Source organism: Mustela nigripes, chromosome 10 (assembly GCF_022355385.1).
Source record: "Mustela nigripes isolate SB6536 chromosome 10, MUSNIG.SB6536, whole genome shotgun sequence".
In the NCBI taxonomy this organism is placed as follows: domain Eukaryota; kingdom Metazoa; phylum Chordata; class Mammalia; order Carnivora; family Mustelidae; genus Mustela; species Mustela nigripes.
Window position 1 is genome coordinate 22,899,711 of NC_081566.1, and position 18,571 is coordinate 22,918,281.

Here is an 18,571-nt window from a genome sequence, read left to right on the forward strand (position 1 = left end):
CTTTTAGTCTTTATTGTTTCTAATGAGAAGTCAGCCATCATTTGTGTCATTATTCCTCTGTATACATTTCACTGCTTTCAGGATTTTCTCTGAAAATCATTTTTCTCTGGGTGCTTTCAGAATTTTCTAATTATCTCTGGTTTTCTGCAGTTTGACTATGATGTGCCTGTGTGAAGTTTTCTTTATATTCACTGTGTAAAGTTATCTGGGCTTCTTAAATCTGTAAACTTCTTTCACAAAAATTTGGAATATTTTCAGCCATTATTTTTTCAAATATTTTCCTATTTTCTCTCCTTTCTTTCACTCATCACCAATTATATCTATGTTAGACTACCTGATATTGTCCCACCAGTCTCTCAGACTCTGCTTTTTTTTAAAAGATTTTATTTATCTATTTATTTATTTGACAGACAGAGATCACAGAGAGAGAGGAGGAAGCAGGGTCCCCGCTGAGCAGGGAGCCCGATGCGGGGCTCGATCCCAGGACCCTGGGATCATGACCTGAGCCAAAGGCAGAGGCCTTAACCCCCTGAGCCACACCCAGGCGCCCCCAGACTGCTTTTTTTAATCTTTCCATTTATTTTCTCTATTCTTCAGACTGAACCATTTCTATTGATCTGTCTTGAAGTTCACCAGTGCTTTCTTCTGCCACTTCCAATTTGTTAAGATACTTCAGTGAATTTTTTTTTTAACTTTTAGAAAATCTTTTTTTTTATAGTTTTTCTCCAGTAAGACATGTTACCTGTTCATCCAGTATGAACACATATTTCTTTACATCCCTTAACAGGACTATAAAAGCTCTTTAAAACCCTTTTTCTAACTTCAACATCTGCATCACCAATATTTCCATTGATTACTTTTTCTCTTCACTAAGGATCATATTTTGTTTCTTAATTATATTTTGTTTCTGATTTAGTAAATTGGTTTGTATCCTGGACATGATGAATGATATACCAAAAAGACTCTGGAATTGTTCATATTCCTTTTAAGCCAACTGCTTTTTGCTTTGTTAAAGCAGGCCATGAATTTGGCCGAACTTAAATTCTGCCTCTCTGTGATGGTCAACAGCTGAAATATAGTTAATTCTTTTAGACTTACTAGACTACTTTGACCCTGCTGCAACCATGCATAGTTCAACTATCAACCAGAGATTTGGGCAGAATTTATGTGCAGAATTTGTTGTTCCTCCTCTGTAGCTCTCTCTATCCTAAAATTTCTCCCTTCATTTTTCAGCTGCTTACACAGCTCTAAACACTGTCCTCTGGTTCTTCAAGCCAGTATATACTTCTGGTTTTTGTCCAAATCCAAAATTCCAAACATTGGATGAGGCCTGCCATCAGGCCAAAATCTAGACAAATAAAAAAGGTGTCATTCCCTCTTCCAGATGGTGAATCCTGTCCAGTTTCTGCCTACTTTTACTTTATATTTTTCTTACAGATTTTATTTATTTATTTGACAGACAGAGATCACAAGTAGGCAGAGAGACAGGCAGAGAGAAAGGGGGAGGCAGGCTCCCTGCCGAGCAGAGAGCCTGATGTAGGGCTCAATCCCAGGACCCTGAGATCACGACCTGAGCCGAAGGCAGAGGCTTTAACCCACTGAGCCACCCAGGTGCGCCTCTGCCTACTTTTAGATATTGATTTAGTACCTTCAGACAGTGGTTTTTTAAAACTTTGTCCAGAATTTATAATACTTATCTTCAAGATTATTCCAATATAAGCTACTCATACATATCATCTTAATTTATTTGCATGCCTGAGTTTCTCACTAGATTTCAAAAACATTACAGAGACTTTTTATGCCTCGATCCCCAGAGCCTCCTTCATTTCCTCTGAATTTTCAAAATGTTCCTCATACTTACCTGTTTTCTTTTTTCCTGAGGGCATTATCTGTCGTATTTTTTGCTCTTATCATCTTTGCAGTTTAGTCTTCATTTTGGAAATGATTTTTTTCTTTTCTTTCTAATTCTGCCCAGTCTATTATCACCTTATTTTCAAATTCATATACTTCAGATTTATATTGTTCATGAAATAACAATACTTCTTAATGTATCTTATGTATCTTAATATATCTTTTTGAAAAAGTAGGCTTCAGTTTTGATCTGTATTAAGGGCATGCATTTCTGACATGCTTTCACTATCTATAGATAAATTACTCTTCTCCTTATTCTCTTTTTTTCTAAACATAGTAAAGATGTTTGGTTCTGATCCTCTTCTGTTGCATATTTTAGGTGAAATTCATTTTCCTAATTTGTATAACATTCTGGACTGCTTTTCTGCTTCAGACCTCCTTCTACTATTCTCATATACTGTTAAGAAATATAGTACCTTAGTAGAGCCACAAAAGTTCCTCAAAAAATTAAAAATAAAAATACCATATGATCCAATAATTTTACTATTAGGGATTTACCCAAAGAAAATGAAAACATTAATTTAATCTATGTACCCCTATGTTTCTTGCAATATTATTTACAATACCCAAAATAATGGAACCAACCCAAGAGTCCATCAATAGATGAATGGATAAGGAAGATGTGGTGTACACACAGGAGTATTACACAGCCATAGAAAAGGAGAGGATCTTGTCATCTGCAACAACATGGATGGGCCTAGAGGGTACAATGCTAAGTGAAATAAGTCAGACTGAGAAAGACATACCACACGACTTCACTCATAGTTGGAATATTAAAAAAAAAAAAAAAAAGAAGAAGAAGAAGAATCAGACCTGTAAACACGGAGAACTGATGGTTGCCAGAAGGCAGTGGATGGGGAAGATGGGAAACTGGTCAAAGGGAGTGCGAGATGCAGGTTCCAGTTATGGAATGAGTAAGTCACAGGAATAAAGGCATAGCATAAGGAATATAGTCAATGGTGTAATAGTGTTGTGCTGTATGGTGACAGATGGCAGCTACAATAGTAGTGAGAATAGCATCATATTTGAACTTGTTGAGTTGCCATGAAGTACACTTCAAACAAGTATAATATGGTCAACGACACTCAAATTAAAAAATCAATCTCTCTCTCTCTCTCTCTCTCTATATATATATATATATATATATCTGTTTTTGAAATATCCTGGCTCTTTTCTTTTAAGCCTTACATCTGGACCTTCTTTTTCTATGGTCCCTATCCTGCTCAATTTTTCTCTCATTTCTGGTCCTATCTGGAAGGGAACTCTGGCCTGTCCATTTCAAGAATACACAGAGGCTACAATGCTCCAGCCTGATTCAAGCCTTACCATGAAACACTCTCTGCTATTAGATATAGTAAAGTATTATCCAGTTTCAGCTGCCATTTTTAAAATGGCTTGCTATACTGTCTAGTGAATTATCTTACAGTTACTCTGTAATTTTTTATTCCCAGATCCATCAGAAATCGGCTCCCTTATATCCTTCTATTTTCTCCTGTCACAGACACTGGTAACATGAAGACCTTGTAGCTGCTGGTAATTACTCTCCACAAAACTGTTCTTAGAAAATATATTACCCAATTTTGTTGTAGATATTATCAGTGGACTTTTAGTTTTGCTATCTAGTTTCTCTGTCTTTATGTGGAGCCTCAGGAAAAGCCAAAAACTATGCTGCCACTACAATATTTTCCCTTCAATTAACAACTGAACAAGCCATTTTAAACACAGACTACCAAACAGGTAGTTCAAGAGGGCAAATCAAACAGGTAGCTTTTTTATCACACTGGATAAATAAAGGGTTAAGCAAATGTTTTTATAAGTTAGAACAAAAGTTAAAATAAATATGTACTTACTGTATACTTCTAATCATGAAGCTGAATTTCTGCCTGTTTACTAAGAAAAGCAAAGAGCTTCGCTATAACATTAAAAGGTTTTAACTTCTCCAAGATTGCTGACTTGCAAGCTTAACACCTTGAACTGTTATTACAAGCTACATTTGACTGTGGTATAAAACTCTTCACTTTCAGTTGTGACTCTGGCATAGGAGACTGATTTTACCCATAAATTTTGTGATAAGTCATATTCTCTTACAGACTTTATTCTGGAATTTCCTTATAAGGTAAGTTAATTTGCTGGTTCGTCACCAAGACCCTTTGTTTTAAGTCTAAAATTTTGTGGCACAAAAAGATTCCAATTTTTAAAACAATGGGAACTTAAGTCTTCTCCATCATTTCCAAGGGATGATGCCTATCTTTTCAATCTTTTCTTTCTTCTAAGAGTTAATATTTATTGAACAATTACTATGTGGCAGGCACTGTTCTAAGTATTTCATTTTTAAGCCATTGAAACTTTGCAAAACTCTCTAAGTTAGTTATCCTGACTTTAGATATCATTTATAAACCAGCACATAGAAGCTAATGTATTTAACCATTATGCTGTAGTATCTCACAAAACCTGTTTATATCTGTTTATATATATGACAGTTTCCATGGCACAGAAGTTAAGATTCAGGATTCAAAACCTGGGATTCAAATCCTGACTCCATCTGTTACTACCTGCCCCTTAGGCAAGTTACTTCTTGTGCTTCTGTCTGTTGTGAAAAATTAAATGAACTACAATATGAAAAGCATTCAGAACAGAGCCCAGCATAGAGCTAGTATGTATCCAGATCTTACCATTTTTTTAAACTGGCTATGTGACAGGGTCTAAATTACCATTCTGCAACTTGATTTTTTCACTAAACAGATGATGATCCATGTTGCAGAATAAACCTAGTTTATTTTATCTACAATGTATTATTCCATCACATAAATGTCAGTCTCTATTTATCCATTCTCCTATTGACAGTCATTTAATCTGTTTCCAGTTTTTGTCTCTGCTGCCAGATGCACATGCCTTATGCAGGTCTCCACGCGCGCACACACGTAAGAGTTTCTCTATAGTATGTATGTAAAAGTGGAAATGCTGGACCATTGGGGGTGCTTATCTTCAACTCTGATACTGTCAAAACTCCAAAGGGGTTTTGTCTCACAAGAAATGGATGACATATTCTGTTTTTCCAAATCCCCACTGACACCTGGCATTGCCAGACCTTAAAAATCAACTTTTATTCTATTATCATAACATAAATGGTAAAGATAGCCTATGTATAATGAGGTACTTATAAAGTACCATATTCTTAACTCTTTTAGTAAAGAAAATGATAGCAAAATGCAAAACAAAATGTTGAATTACCACATAGACCTGGAGGAGCCAAGGAGTAGACACAAAATTTCTACACATCAAAGAAACCTAAGAAATAAAAAAATAAACATGGTTGATGAAAAATAAAATACTCACCTCAAACTCTCTGAGCAGTTTAGAAATAAGCAAACCCTCCGGAAACTTGGATACTACCTAATAGAAAATACAATACAATATAAATAGACATTATTAGGATTCTGGCTAACAAAATATCAAAATAAAAACACTATAAACTTAAATAATAACAAAGAAAAAAATAAGATTAGTGAGTGAATGAATTAAAAGTCACAATACTTTTAAAATCAGTTTTTAAAAAACAATAACAAAAAAAAGGCTTCCAACATTTCCAGAGTTGAGAAATCATTCTTGCACAGTACTGCAATGCCATAGCTCTCCAGAAATTCCTATAATTCTTTAGAAAACATAGTTAGCTTTAGCTTACATAAAGTAAATATTCTACAGCATAATTTCAAGCATTTTATTTTAAAAATTTTATATTTAAGTAATCATAACACCTAGTGTGGGGCTCAAACTCACAACCCCGAGATCGAGAGTCACATGCTCTGCCGAGTGAGTCAGCCAGGCACCTCTCAAACATTTTAAATGGTAGAAAAGAAAATGAATACTATAGAAATCTTTGAAAAATTCAGTTAAGCAAAGAAAAAGTTATCATAGTTTTTGTTGCCCGTATGCACATAAAAATATTGGTCTTTAATATAAAAATCATCATTTCTATAACAAGTTTTTTTATTATCATACCATAAGCAACTCTACATGTCAGTAAATATGGATCAACATGTTTACTAGCTATAGAGTTTTAAGATTATTTGATATACCTAAATTTACTTACTTGATCCTCTATTTATGGCTGTGTCCTGTGTTTTATTGTCACAATTATAATTATTTTCATATTTGCATATTGCACACTTGTCCAACTATTTTTTAGGAAAAATTCCTAAATTACTCTATCTCAAAGTATAAAAAGCTTTGTGTCATCCAGATTTTTCCAAATATTACGTTTCATTAGAAAGTCTAAATCAAGCTTCAGAAAAATATAAAAATGGTTCCAAAATCCTATGACCAGAGATAGTTGTTGCTGCTTTTCATAAATCATCCTTTAAGAACCTCTTCATGTAGACACACACATTATACATGATTTTACATGAAAGGACAATACTAAACATGCTATTCTATAAAATCTGTTTTAATATGTCAAGAAGATACTGCCATGTAAATTAACTAAAATATACAAAAACTTTCTTATAAGCCTCATAATACTGTGTAGTTTGGGTAATTAATCTAACCAATCCTTTACCAATGAATGTTTAACTTTTCTTTAATTTTTTGTCACTGTAAAAAAATCATATTGAATATCCTTAAATAAATAATCATTGGGTACATGGCCAAATGTCCAAACAAAAAAATAGGGTTTGAATGAAAAAATAGGGTTTTTGCATTTCACCCAATAAAACCACGACAACTGAAATGGAATAATGTAAGGGAGTAAGAGTCGTAAAGGCACTCTGATCATTCAGGTAAGAATAGCTTCCACCAACTTTTAAGTGTACATAACCTTTAGCCTGATACATTAACAGCCAAAGAGCTTTCACAAATTAAAAAGGAAAAACAACAAATTAGGCCAAAGACATGAACAGGTAATTCACATAAGAAATATAAATGGAGGGGTGCCTGGGTGGCTCAGTTGGTTAAGCGACTGCCTTCTGCTCAGGTCATGATCCTGGAGTCCCAGGACTGAGTCCTGCAGGGGACTCCCTGCTCAGCAGAGAGTCTGCTTCTCCCTCTCACCCTCTCCCTTCTTGTGCTCTCTCTCAAGTAAATAAATAAAATCTTAAAAAATAAATAAATACAAATAACTACTAAGCATATGAAAAGATGCTCAATATAAAAATCAAGAGGTATAAATTAAACATTATTGGATAGTAACATTTCACCATCAATGGGAATACAAATCTGTTCAGATCTTTTAGAGGGCGATTAAGTATTAATGACCAAAACTAAATTATTCAATGCCTTTGACAAGTCTGCTTCCAGACACATGTTCAAGGACATTAACTGTAACATTTTTTTAATAGCCAAAGCTAGAAACCGCAACATAATCAACCCCAGATCTCATAAATGAAAGATAGTACACTGGCTGAGTGGAATGCCATGTAATGTTTAGAATATTTGACATCCATATATATGAAACTGATACTGGAAATACCTTGAACTGTTTGCTAACAATGATTTATGGGGGTAAGAGGAAGAAAAAAAGAAGACAGCATGGAAGAATTCCATTTGCTGGGGCGCCTGGGTGGCTCAGTTGGTTGGACGACTGCCTTCGGCTCAGGTCATGATCCTGGAGTCCCGGGGTCGAGTCCCACATCGGGCTCCCAGCTCCATGGGGAGTCTGCTTCTCCCTCTGACCTTCTCCTCGCTCATGTTCTCTCTCACTGTCTCTCTCTCAAATAAATAAATAAAATCTTTAAAAAAAAAAAAAAAAGAATTCCATTTGCTAAATAATTTCGAGAACATTAAAAATTATTAGGAGTAATTTTTTTCTGATCTTAAAGGAATAGCCATTCCATTTGCAATACATTTAAAATGATCAGATATTAAGTATAAAATACTCACAGGCAAAGAAAATTTAACCACAAATGAGATCTAAATGGGTAATTGATTATTCCTATTCATTTCCCAGAAACAGAAAATACTTACAAATTGTATCTTATGTTTTAGTTCTGGATTAATAGTCCCACCAGGTCCAATCTGTGCAATAACTGATTTGAATGTGTTCTCCAGCTATGAAAAAAAAAAAATTCAAGTTATAATCCAAAAAGAAAAAGATCAAAGATAAATCTGAACAATATGTAAAAGGAAACACCTACCACAGGAAATGTCTTTCAATCAAATGGGTAAATTCTTAAGAGGCATTGTTACATTTCATACCATATAAAATATATATTTAGAGTAGATGAAATCTATAAAACTAAACACTCTGCAAGTTTCCAGGGTAATTAACATTCTCTGAAACAATCAGATTCTAGAGTGTTCCATTTTTCAAACTCCTACTCAATCTCCTACTCTTACCCAGAAAGGATTTTTGCTAATTTTTTTCTGTTTATAAAAGTTCGGTGTTTGTTAAACACATGCCTAGTGAATGCCAAATGCAAGGAAAGGACTGAATGGCAGAAGGTCCTGGGAGGCAGGAAAGAATGTGCGCCAGGGCAGGGAGGAAAAGCTCTTCTGTTCTAACAGGAAAGAAGAAAGAACCAGGCGGGATACAGAACGTGGGTCAGAAGGTGGATGGCTTCAGTATTCTGAGTTCTGCAGCAAGGCCCAGTCCTTAGAGTTGGAGGGAAAGGGGAGACAGTTCAGGGAGTTGAGAAAGCAGAAAAATAAGGTGAGGAAGTGATGGAGGACTATCCAAATGCGATACGCAGGGAATAAAGACAGGAGAGGCATGAGCTAAGACAACAGGGATCTAAGGATGTTTGTTGAGACAAACCAAAGGTATAGAGGTCCCAATAAGGTAGAAGATGATATACAGGACTATCTGGAAAAATAAGCCAGAAACACAGGCAGTCACAGTCAGGGAAGCATGGCGCTTATGAAGACATTCCCACCCGGTAAACAGCCATGGCAGGGGAGACCTAAGTGAATCAAAGACCATGGATTCACATTTCTCCCAGTAAAACCACAACATCTGAGATGGGATGATTTAAAGCAGAAGAGTCATAATGTATGTTTAAAGATAGTAATGTTTAAACATGTATATTTAAAGCATGTATGTTTAAATATACATATTTAAAGTAAGTGGGAAAAATAGATGCTAGAAAAGACACAAAGGTATAATGAAAAACACACACTACGCTAAAATCCTACCACATAGAATCATTATTAATATTTTTTCCTTCTAAACTTTCTATTTTTTCATCTTTCTTCTTGTCACTTGGCCTGTCATTACTTACAAACTGTATAACCTCTCAGGTGTCAGTTTCTTCATCTGGAAAATGAAGACAGTTTCAGTATCTTGTAAGATTAACAGGAAAAGGGGATGGGGGGGAGACTAGATTCTAACTAGCTTTCACAAAAAGCCTCAGCCCTGGGCTCGTGTTCTTCATGATTCTTCTGTATCTGCCATCAGAGAACTCGCCAAAGCTCTCCCAGGGAACAGCTAAGAAAATCTAAAGGGAACGGATTCCTCACATCCCAACATGCTCCCTCCATGAGAAGAGTCAGTATAACAACTTCTTATATTATTACTGTGCTAGGTGTTGCAAGGGACCAAAAAAAAGGGACACATCAGTGTCATTCCTCTCAAGCCACTTAAAATTAAGTAGGGAAAGGAGATAAAAGCATAAACTGCTATAACCTAAGGCCGTCTCAGAGCATCACTGAAGAGGGAGATAAATGCAGAGGGATCTATTATCACATTAGGTTATAAATACAAGGAAAGCCTCCTTTCTGAAGGGCCTTGAAGGGTGGTAGAGATGGCAAGGAAGCCATAAGGAACTTAATGAGCACAGGAGAAAAGGGGGAAAAAATAACTCACCTGAAGGCACTAAGGAAGTAGTGGGAGATAATAATGAAGAACAGAGAAGGAAGGACTACAGAATACCTCCAAACAAAGGAGCTTTACTTGGTTATATTACCAAATAAAAAAAAAAAAAAAAAAAACAACCTTGAGATTTTCAGCAAGGGAGAGACATAATCAGAATTTTAATGCGTCAGCAGAAAATGATATAAGAGAGGTGGACAACCAACAAGGAACCCACTGCAACTCTCTGGAAGGGAGTCTTCACCGGGTCGCTAAGACGAGGGGACATTATAAGGTGGAACGCGGAATCTGTAGAAATTAGGAAAGATTCCAGTACAGGCAAGGGAACTGCTAATTCGATAGGGATGAATAATAGGAGGCCCAGGGGAACAGGCTCTAAGACTGCAAGTTTTAGGAGGAAAGCTAAAGGACCCTGGAACACAGATGTAGGCTTTTGCTGTTTTTTAACAAATTCCAAAAGTTCAGGAAACTGAGAGGTAATGACAGGATGAAAATTACAAATGTGATTTTTCTCTCTGGAGCATGGCTTGGGACAGGGTCAGGAAAGGACAGCCCAGGGGCCAAACCTGGCCTTTGCCATCTGTGTTTGTACTGCCCATAAGCTTGGAATAGTCTCAATATTTTTAAGTAGTAGGGGGAAAAACATAAAATGAATATATTGTGATACATGAAAATTATATGACACTCAAATTTCAGTATTCATAAATAAAATCTTACTGGAACATGCCACACTCACTCATTTACACATTACCTACATGACTGTGTGTCACACTACAAGGGCAGAGTTGAGTGTTTACAAAAGAGACCATATGGACCTCAAGCCTCAAATATTTACCATGTGGCCCTTTAAAGAAAACAGTCACCAGGCCTGGGCTTAAGATGTCAAAATGATAGGTTCTTAGCTAGGAACAGAATGCTTCTCAAGAAGAAAAAAAAATGGTTTTTGCCTCAAGCTAGATCACTAAATTAAGATGACTTTAAGCTGAATGGGAAAGGGAAGATTTCTTAAAGTGCAGCTAATCTTGGGGATATCTATACTTGGAGGGTAGAAGTTATAGGGCTAAGGGCAGTGAGAAAGGAAGGTAATCAGTGATTGACACAAGGAAATAATCTGAGGCAACACTGATTTCAATAATATTCAGTCTCAGATGCCTACCTAGCAAACACAAAGAATGGATAATAAATCAATCAAACAAAAATTATATTACAGAGGCATAAATAAAGATGGAAAGTGACAGGAGAAAAAATACCATATTCAAATAGGAGTCTCTAGGATTAGAGAAGAGACAGAAGAACTTTGAGTCAGAAAATGGTACTCCTCAAAAAAATGGACAAAAAACATAAATAGGCAATTGATAAATAGTAACATTAAGCAATAAAAGCATGAAGCTTAACCTCTAATAAAGAGACACTAGTCAGATATAGTTACTTGCCTATCAAAGTGGAAAATTATTTTTACAATAATGCCCACTTATTCATTCAACAAAAATGTTCTGGACACATACTATGTGCTCCACAGTGGATATACAGGGTAAATAAATTAGAAATGGTCACTGCCATTCTGGAACCTGGTGGTCTAGTATGGGGAGACAAACATGAAATAATCATAAATATATAATTGTAATTATGATAAATATCATGAAAAGACTCACAGAGTGTCATGAAAGGGTAATATCCTTAAAAGCATTAGGAAAGCAATGGGAGATCTAATAGCCTGGGTTGGTGGGGAGGGAGAGGTCATCTATGCTGGGTACTAGCAAAGGTACAAAAAAAGAAGCACTCTCCATACACACACCTTATCTAAGTGTTAACTAAAACAACTTTATGAAGGACAACCTAACCACATAAAAATACATTTTTTTAAGATTTTATTTATTTATTTGACAGACAGAGATCACAAGTAGGCAAAGAGGCAAGCAGAGAGAAAGAGGAGGAAGCAGGCTCCCCGCCAAGCAGAGAGCTCGATGTGGGACTCGATCCCAGGACCCTGAGATCATGACCTGAGCCGAAGGCAGAGGCTTAACCCACTGAGCCACCCAGGCGTTCCTAAAAACACAATTTTTTTTGATGCAGTGATTGTTGCTCCAGAAACTTATCCTGTGAAGTAATGATTTTCATCACAAGACTATTTTTAATAACAAACACTAGCAACAGGCTTAATGCCAAATCAAGGTTACAAGTTAAATTACCGTGCATCCTACTACCAATAAAAATTATGTTGCATTACAATACTTAATGTGGGATGTTCACAACTTACAGTTAGGACTTAAAAAAAAAAAAAAAAGGTCACAAACCTGGGCCAGAATGATTCTAATTTTATTTAAAAAGAAAAAGAAAGAAAGAGAGCGCCGCTTAGCATAATACTCTTTAGCTCCATCTATGTCATTGCAAATGGCAAGATTTACTTCTTTTCTACAGTTGAGCAATATTACATTGTGTATATATACACCATATCTTCTTTATCCATATCTTCTTTATCCATTATCAGTTGATCGATGCTGTTTCCATAGTTTGGCTATTGTAGCTAATACTGCTATAAACACTGGGGTGCATGTATGCCTTTCAAAATCAGTCCGTCAGAAAGACAAATATATGATTTTAGTCCTTTGTGCAATTTAAGAAACAAAACCAATGAGCAAAGTGGGGGGAAAAGAGAGAGAGAAAAACCAAGAAACAGACTTAACTGTAGAGAACAAACTGATGGTCACCAGAGGGGAAGGAATGGTAGGATGGGAAAAACGGGTGATAGAGATGAAGGCGTGCACTTGTGACAAGCTCTGGGTGACATACAAAGTGCCGAACCACTACACTGTACCCCCCGAAACTAATATACTACTGCATGTTCACTGGAATTTAAATAAAAATTTTCAAAGAAAAAGTTAACTTTTCTGAGTGATAAAAATATAGGTGATTTTTATTTTCTTCTGTGCTTTCCTGTATTTCAAATCTTCTCCAATCAATCTTTATTACTTTGTAATAAGAAACAATTTTAAAAACAGACACCTGGGTGGTATTTGGAAACATGAGGGTGGAAGCATTTTGGAAAGAAGAGGCACGAAGCTAAAAGCAGTAAGGAACAGAAATGACATCTTAGAGGAATATTCTGCAGCCCTTCGACCATATGGTAAAACATAAATACACTTGTGATCAAGATCTCAAAACTGGCACTGACACACATAGAAGCAAAGTCTTCGACTGCTGAAATACTTGTTAGGTACCTCATCTGACAAGAAACCAGACAGTATGGAATGTGCCTTGCCATACTAAAAATTTCATCCAAACTCACAAGAAAACAGATAGGGAACAGCTCCTTTTAGTTGGCCAGGGAACACAACTTCCAAAACTGCATTAATGAACCCAACAAACAGCTCCTGCTGAGAGTAACTGTTTAATATACCCAGTTGCTTGCTTGTCCATGATACTCTTAAAAAGACAGCTGGGCCAGGTCATCAAGGAAAATAAAAAAGCAAAAAGCATCTTTTTCTTACATGCAACACCAAGCACACCACCTAATTCACATAAGAATGATCAACTCCTTGGTCGCAAATTAAAAGTTCAGTGCAAACTAACACCCAGCCCTGATTTTTAATTCATTTAAGACCAGAGCTTCTTTTAGAACTCCATGTTCACCTACTTTAAACCTCACACTGTATGTTACAATGAAGTTTTCTAATGTGGAAGATGGGAGCAGAGTAGCATGGGGGCACTCCAGATGGTATGAAGGCTAGAGAACCCAGAAATGCCAGATCCCTGCTCCTTGACCAAACATTATCACAGGCAATGACCTATCAATGGAGCAAAGGAACACTATGGTTAGCTGTGATCTGGGACTACACACAGACAGATTATTTGAGGCTTCATTTCTAGAAAATATGGCTAATCCGTGCTCATCCACTCACACTGTCACTCTCCATGTAAACTTCCTCTCAGCCAGTATAAAGGAAATGTAATAGAATGTGGTAAAAAGATTATTCCTATCTTGCAAAACAGAGTTTAAATTGTTCTAACCATTTGCTCTGTGAAACAAAGCATGGCAATGGGCAAAGGGTGTTATACCAAAGACCACGCCTGGCTGTTCTTCTTAGAGGTAAAAGATGAACAAATACTAATAATCATCTTACAGGGGCGCCTGGGTGGCTCAGTGGGTTAAACCGCTGCCTTCGGCTCAGGTCATGATCTCGGGGTCCTGGGATCAAGTCCCACATCGGGCTCTCTGCTCAGCAGGGAGCCTGCTTCCCTCTTTCTCTCTCTCTCTGCCTGCCTCTCTGCCTGCTTGTGATCTCTCTCTGTCAAATAAATAAATAAAATCTTTTAAAAAAATAAAATAAAATAATCATCTTACAAAGGAGAAATTTATTTTTCTTCTTGTTAATAACGTGATTTTCTTACTACAAAACAGTATATGTTCACTGTGGATAAACATAAAATATAGTATAAAAAAGTCTGTAAATTTATAATTTAAGTGTGTTATACGTGTTCTTTTTCTACACTAATATATATACTTTAGAATTCTGAGTAGGACCACATAGTAAACTGTTAAATCTGTAATTCTGAAGAAATGGCAAGTTGTACATTTACAAATAGGATTACGTAGGATCTGATAATTACATGGAGTCTGTCCTGCTAGCAAATTAAAGTACATAGTTTAGAAATTAGAACCCACACTTTGGAAAAGATTCAAACAGCTCCCATGGCAAAAACTTCAACTGGCCATGAAATGTGGTTGCTAGACTGCATATATGAGGAATTCTTGGAGCTGCATGAAACTTAAAGGAAAACAGTTAGAGAAAAAGTGTCTGTGCTTCCCTCTCACCCTCTCATTGAGGCCATGCCAGGAGCAAAGGTCCTAAACAGTGCACTAAATAGTGCCTTGTTCTGATGGTTACAGGCAGAGTCTCCCCACCCCATTTTATGGAGTTTAAAGTCTTTGAAAAAGAAATATGTACTATCATTAATATTTTTTCTGGAATTTTTAGTCAGTAAAATAAATTTGGAAGATAGAAGAACTTCAAACACTAGAAAAAACAAAGCAAACTAATCCTTCATTGTTGAGTTTTACACAGTTAATTTATTTGGACTCAAATCATTTTGAGTTTTACTTTGTTAGTACTATACTGACTGAACTGTGTTTCCTAAAATTCCCATGTTGAAGCCCTAACCCTCAGTGTGATGTTTTTTGTGATGAGGTCAGAGGGTGAGTACAATATACACACACATACACACACACACACAGGAATATTATTTTTTTATAATATTCTAAATTTTTTATTTTTTTTTAAAGATTTTATTTATTTATTTAACAGAGAGAAATTACAAGTACACTGAGAGGCAGGCAGAGAGAGAGAGAAGGAAGCAGGCTCCCTGCTGAGCAGAGAGCCCGATGCGGGACTCGATCCCAGGACCCTGAGATCATGACCTGAGCCGAAGGCAGCGGCTTAACCCACTGAGCCACCCAAGCGCCCCTAAATTTTTTATTTTTTATAAACATGTATTTTTATCCCCAGGGGTACAGGTCTGTGAATCGCCAGGTTTACACACTTCACAGCACTCACCAAAGCACATACCCTCCCCAATGTCCATAACCCCACCCCCCTTCTCCCAACCCCTCTCCCCCCAGCAACCCACAGTTTGTTTTGTGAGATTAAGAGTCACTTATGGTTTGTCTCCCTCCCAATCCCATCTTGTTTCATTGATTCTTCTCCTACCCACTTAAGCCCCCATGTTGCATCACCACTTCCTCATATCAGGGAAATCACATGATAGTTGTCTTTCTCTGCTTGACTTATTTTGCTAAGCATGATACGCTCTAGTTCCATCCACATTGTCGCAAATGGCAAGATTTCATTTCTTTTGATGGCTGCATAATATTCCATTGTGTATATATGCCACATCTTTATCCATTCATCTGTTGATGGACATCTAGGTTCTTTCCATAGTTTGGCTATTGTGGACATTGCTGCTATAAACATTCGGGTGCACGTGCCCCTTTGGATCACTACGTTTGTATCTTTAGGGTAAATACCCAGTAGTGCAATTGCTGGGTCATAGGGCAGTTCTATTTTCAACATTTTGAGGAACCTCCATGCTGTTTTCCAGAGTGGTTGCACCAGCTTGCATTCCCACCAACAGTGTAGGAGGGTTCCCCTTTCTCCGCATCCTTGCCACCATCTGTCATTTCCTGACTTGTTGATTTTAGCTATTCTGACTGGTGTGAGGTGATATCTCATTGTGGTTTTGATTTGTATTTCCCTGATGCCGAGTGATATGGAGCACTTTTTCATGTTTCTGTTGGCCATCTGGATGTCTTCTTTGCAGAAATGTCTGTTCATGTCCTCTGCCCATTTCTTGATTGGATTATTTGTTCTTTGGGTGTTGAGTTTGCTAAGTTCTTTATAGATTTTGGACACTAGTCCTTTATCTGATATGTCGTTTGCAAGTATCTTCTCCCATTCTGTCAGTTGTCTTTTGATTTTGTTAACTGTTTCCTTTGCTGTGCAAAAGCTTTTGATCTTGATGAAATCCCAATAGTTCATGTTTGCCCTTGCTTCCCTTGCCTTTGGCGATGTTCCTAGGAAGAAGTTGCTGCGGCTGAGGTCGAAGAGGTTGCTGCCTGTGTTCTCCTCCAGGATTTTGATGGATTCCTTTCTCACATTGAGGTCCTTCATCCATTTTGAGTCTATTTTCGTATGTGATGTAAGGAAATGGTCCAATTTCATTTTTCTGCATGTGGCTGTCCAATTTTCCCAACACCATTTATTGAAGAGGCTGTCTTTTTTCCATTGGACATTCTTTCCTGCTTTGTCAAAGATTAGTTGACCATAGAGTTGAGGGTCTATTTCTGGGCTCTCTATTCTGTTCCATTGATCTATGTGTCTGTTTTTGTGCCAGTACCATGCTGTCTTGATGATGACAGCTTTGTAATAGAGCTTGAAGTCCAGAATTGTGATGCCACCAACTTTTTCAATACACATAGGAATATTATTCAGCAAACAAATCCTGCCATTTGTGACAATATGGATGGACCCTGAGGGCATTACGCTAAGGGAAATAAGTCAGAGAAAGACAACCACTGTATGATCTCACTTACATGTAGAATCTAAAAAACAAAACAAAACAAAAAAACTTGACCTCATAGATATAAGAACACATTGATGGTATTCGGGGGCAGGAGTATAGGAATGGGTGAAATAAGTGGAGAAAGTCAAGAGGTACAAATTTCCAGTAATAAAAAATCCTGGGATGGGTGCTCTGGGTGGCTCAGCTGACTAAGCATCTGCCTTCAGCTCAGGTCATGATCCCAGGGTCCTGGAATCAAGTCAGGCTCTCTGCTCAGTGGGAAGCCTGTTTCTCCCTCTCCCTCTGCCACTACCCCTACCTCTGTCAAATCAATTTTTTTTTAATCTTAAAAAAAAATCCTGGGGAGGGGCGCCTGGGTGGCTCAGTGGATTAAGCCGCTGCCTTCGGCTCAGGCCATGATCTCGGTGTCCTGGGATCGAGCCCCACATCAGGCCCTCTGCTCAGCAGGGAGCCTGCTTCCCCCTCTGTCTCTGCCTGCCTCTCTGCCTACTTGTGATCTCTCTCTCTGTCAAATAAAATAAATAAAATCTTTAAAAAAAAAAAAAAATCCTGGGGATGTAATGTACAGAACGGCAACTATATTTAATACTGTATGTAATAATAATATAGAATAATAGACATTACATAATATACATTATATGATTATGTAACATAATAGTTAACAGTGTTAATAACACTATATTGTATAATTGAAAATTTCTAGATCTTAAAAGTTCTCACCATAAGAAAAAATAATTTGTAAATATGTGTGATGATGGATGTTAAGTAGACCTGCTATGATCATTTCATATTATAAACATACCAAAGCATCATGTTAAATATCTGAAACTAATATCAGTGATATCTCAATTTTTTTTAAATCAATAAAAATTCTTTTAAAAGATATAACTCAGAAACAGATGGAGATACATACAGTGAGGTATGTAGGAAGAAGCACAGAGCTCCACACTGTCACCAGACATGTCACTCTCCCCCCAGATCTCTACTCTTCATTAACCTGGAAACTCTCCAAATCCAACACATTAGGATTTTTTTGGAGGCTTTGTTCCAACACCATAACTGATTGATTCACTGGCCTCTAGTGAATGAATTCAATTTCCAGCCCCTTTCCTCTCTCAGGAGGTTGGAGGTAGAACTAAAAAGTTCTAACCCTCTAGTCACATTGTTGGCTCAAACTGGCAACTAGCCCCCATTCTTAGGTGCTTTCCAAAAGTCACGTCATTAACAATAAAAGACACCTTTATAGCTTTCATCTCTTTAAAAACTGCAAGGTTTTAGGAGCTCTGTGCCAGAAAAGAGGGAAAAAATGTAATTTTATATAATAAATCACAATATCACATCCTATAATCAATCTTAATAGATGGAGAACATTTCTACATACATCCATGGGGAAAATCTCAGAATCTAGTAACAGAAAGGAATTTCCTCAACCTGGTTTATGGCATTTATAAAAATGGTACAGTTAAAACCATAGTTAATGATGAAAAACTAATGTTTTTCCCCCACAGTCAGGAAAAAGCCAAGAATTTCCACTCTTACAACTTCTATGCATTATTATACCAGAGAGCCTAAGAAGAAAGAAAAAGCCATATAGATTGAAAAGGAAGTAAAAATGTCTACTCCCAGAAAATATAACAATTTTTTTTTTTTTTTTTTTTTTTAAAGATTTTATTTATTTATTTGACAGAGAGAGATCACAAGCAGACAGAGGCAGGCAGAGAGAGATCGAGGCCCGCATCGGGCTCTCTGCTCAGCAGGAGCCTGCTTCCCTCTCTCTCTCTC

The 18,571-nt window shown here is 36.9% G+C and overlaps 1 protein-coding gene across 2 annotated transcripts in view; it reads right to left on the minus strand.

Annotated features, from left to right (window-relative positions):
* Window positions 1-18,571, minus strand: part of TDRD5 (tudor domain containing 5) — an 89,167-nt gene that overhangs the window by 55,533 nt on the left and 15,063 nt on the right. For both annotated transcript variants that reach the window (XM_059414034.1, XM_059414033.1), the window contains exons 4-5: window positions 7,870-7,953; window positions 5,248-5,304 (exon numbers count right to left, since the gene is read on the minus strand). In XM_059414034.1, the coding sequence (XP_059270017.1) occupies window positions 5,248-5,304; window positions 7,870-7,953 (141 nt within the window). The remainder of the gene's footprint in view (window positions 1-5,247; window positions 5,305-7,869; window positions 7,954-18,571) is intronic.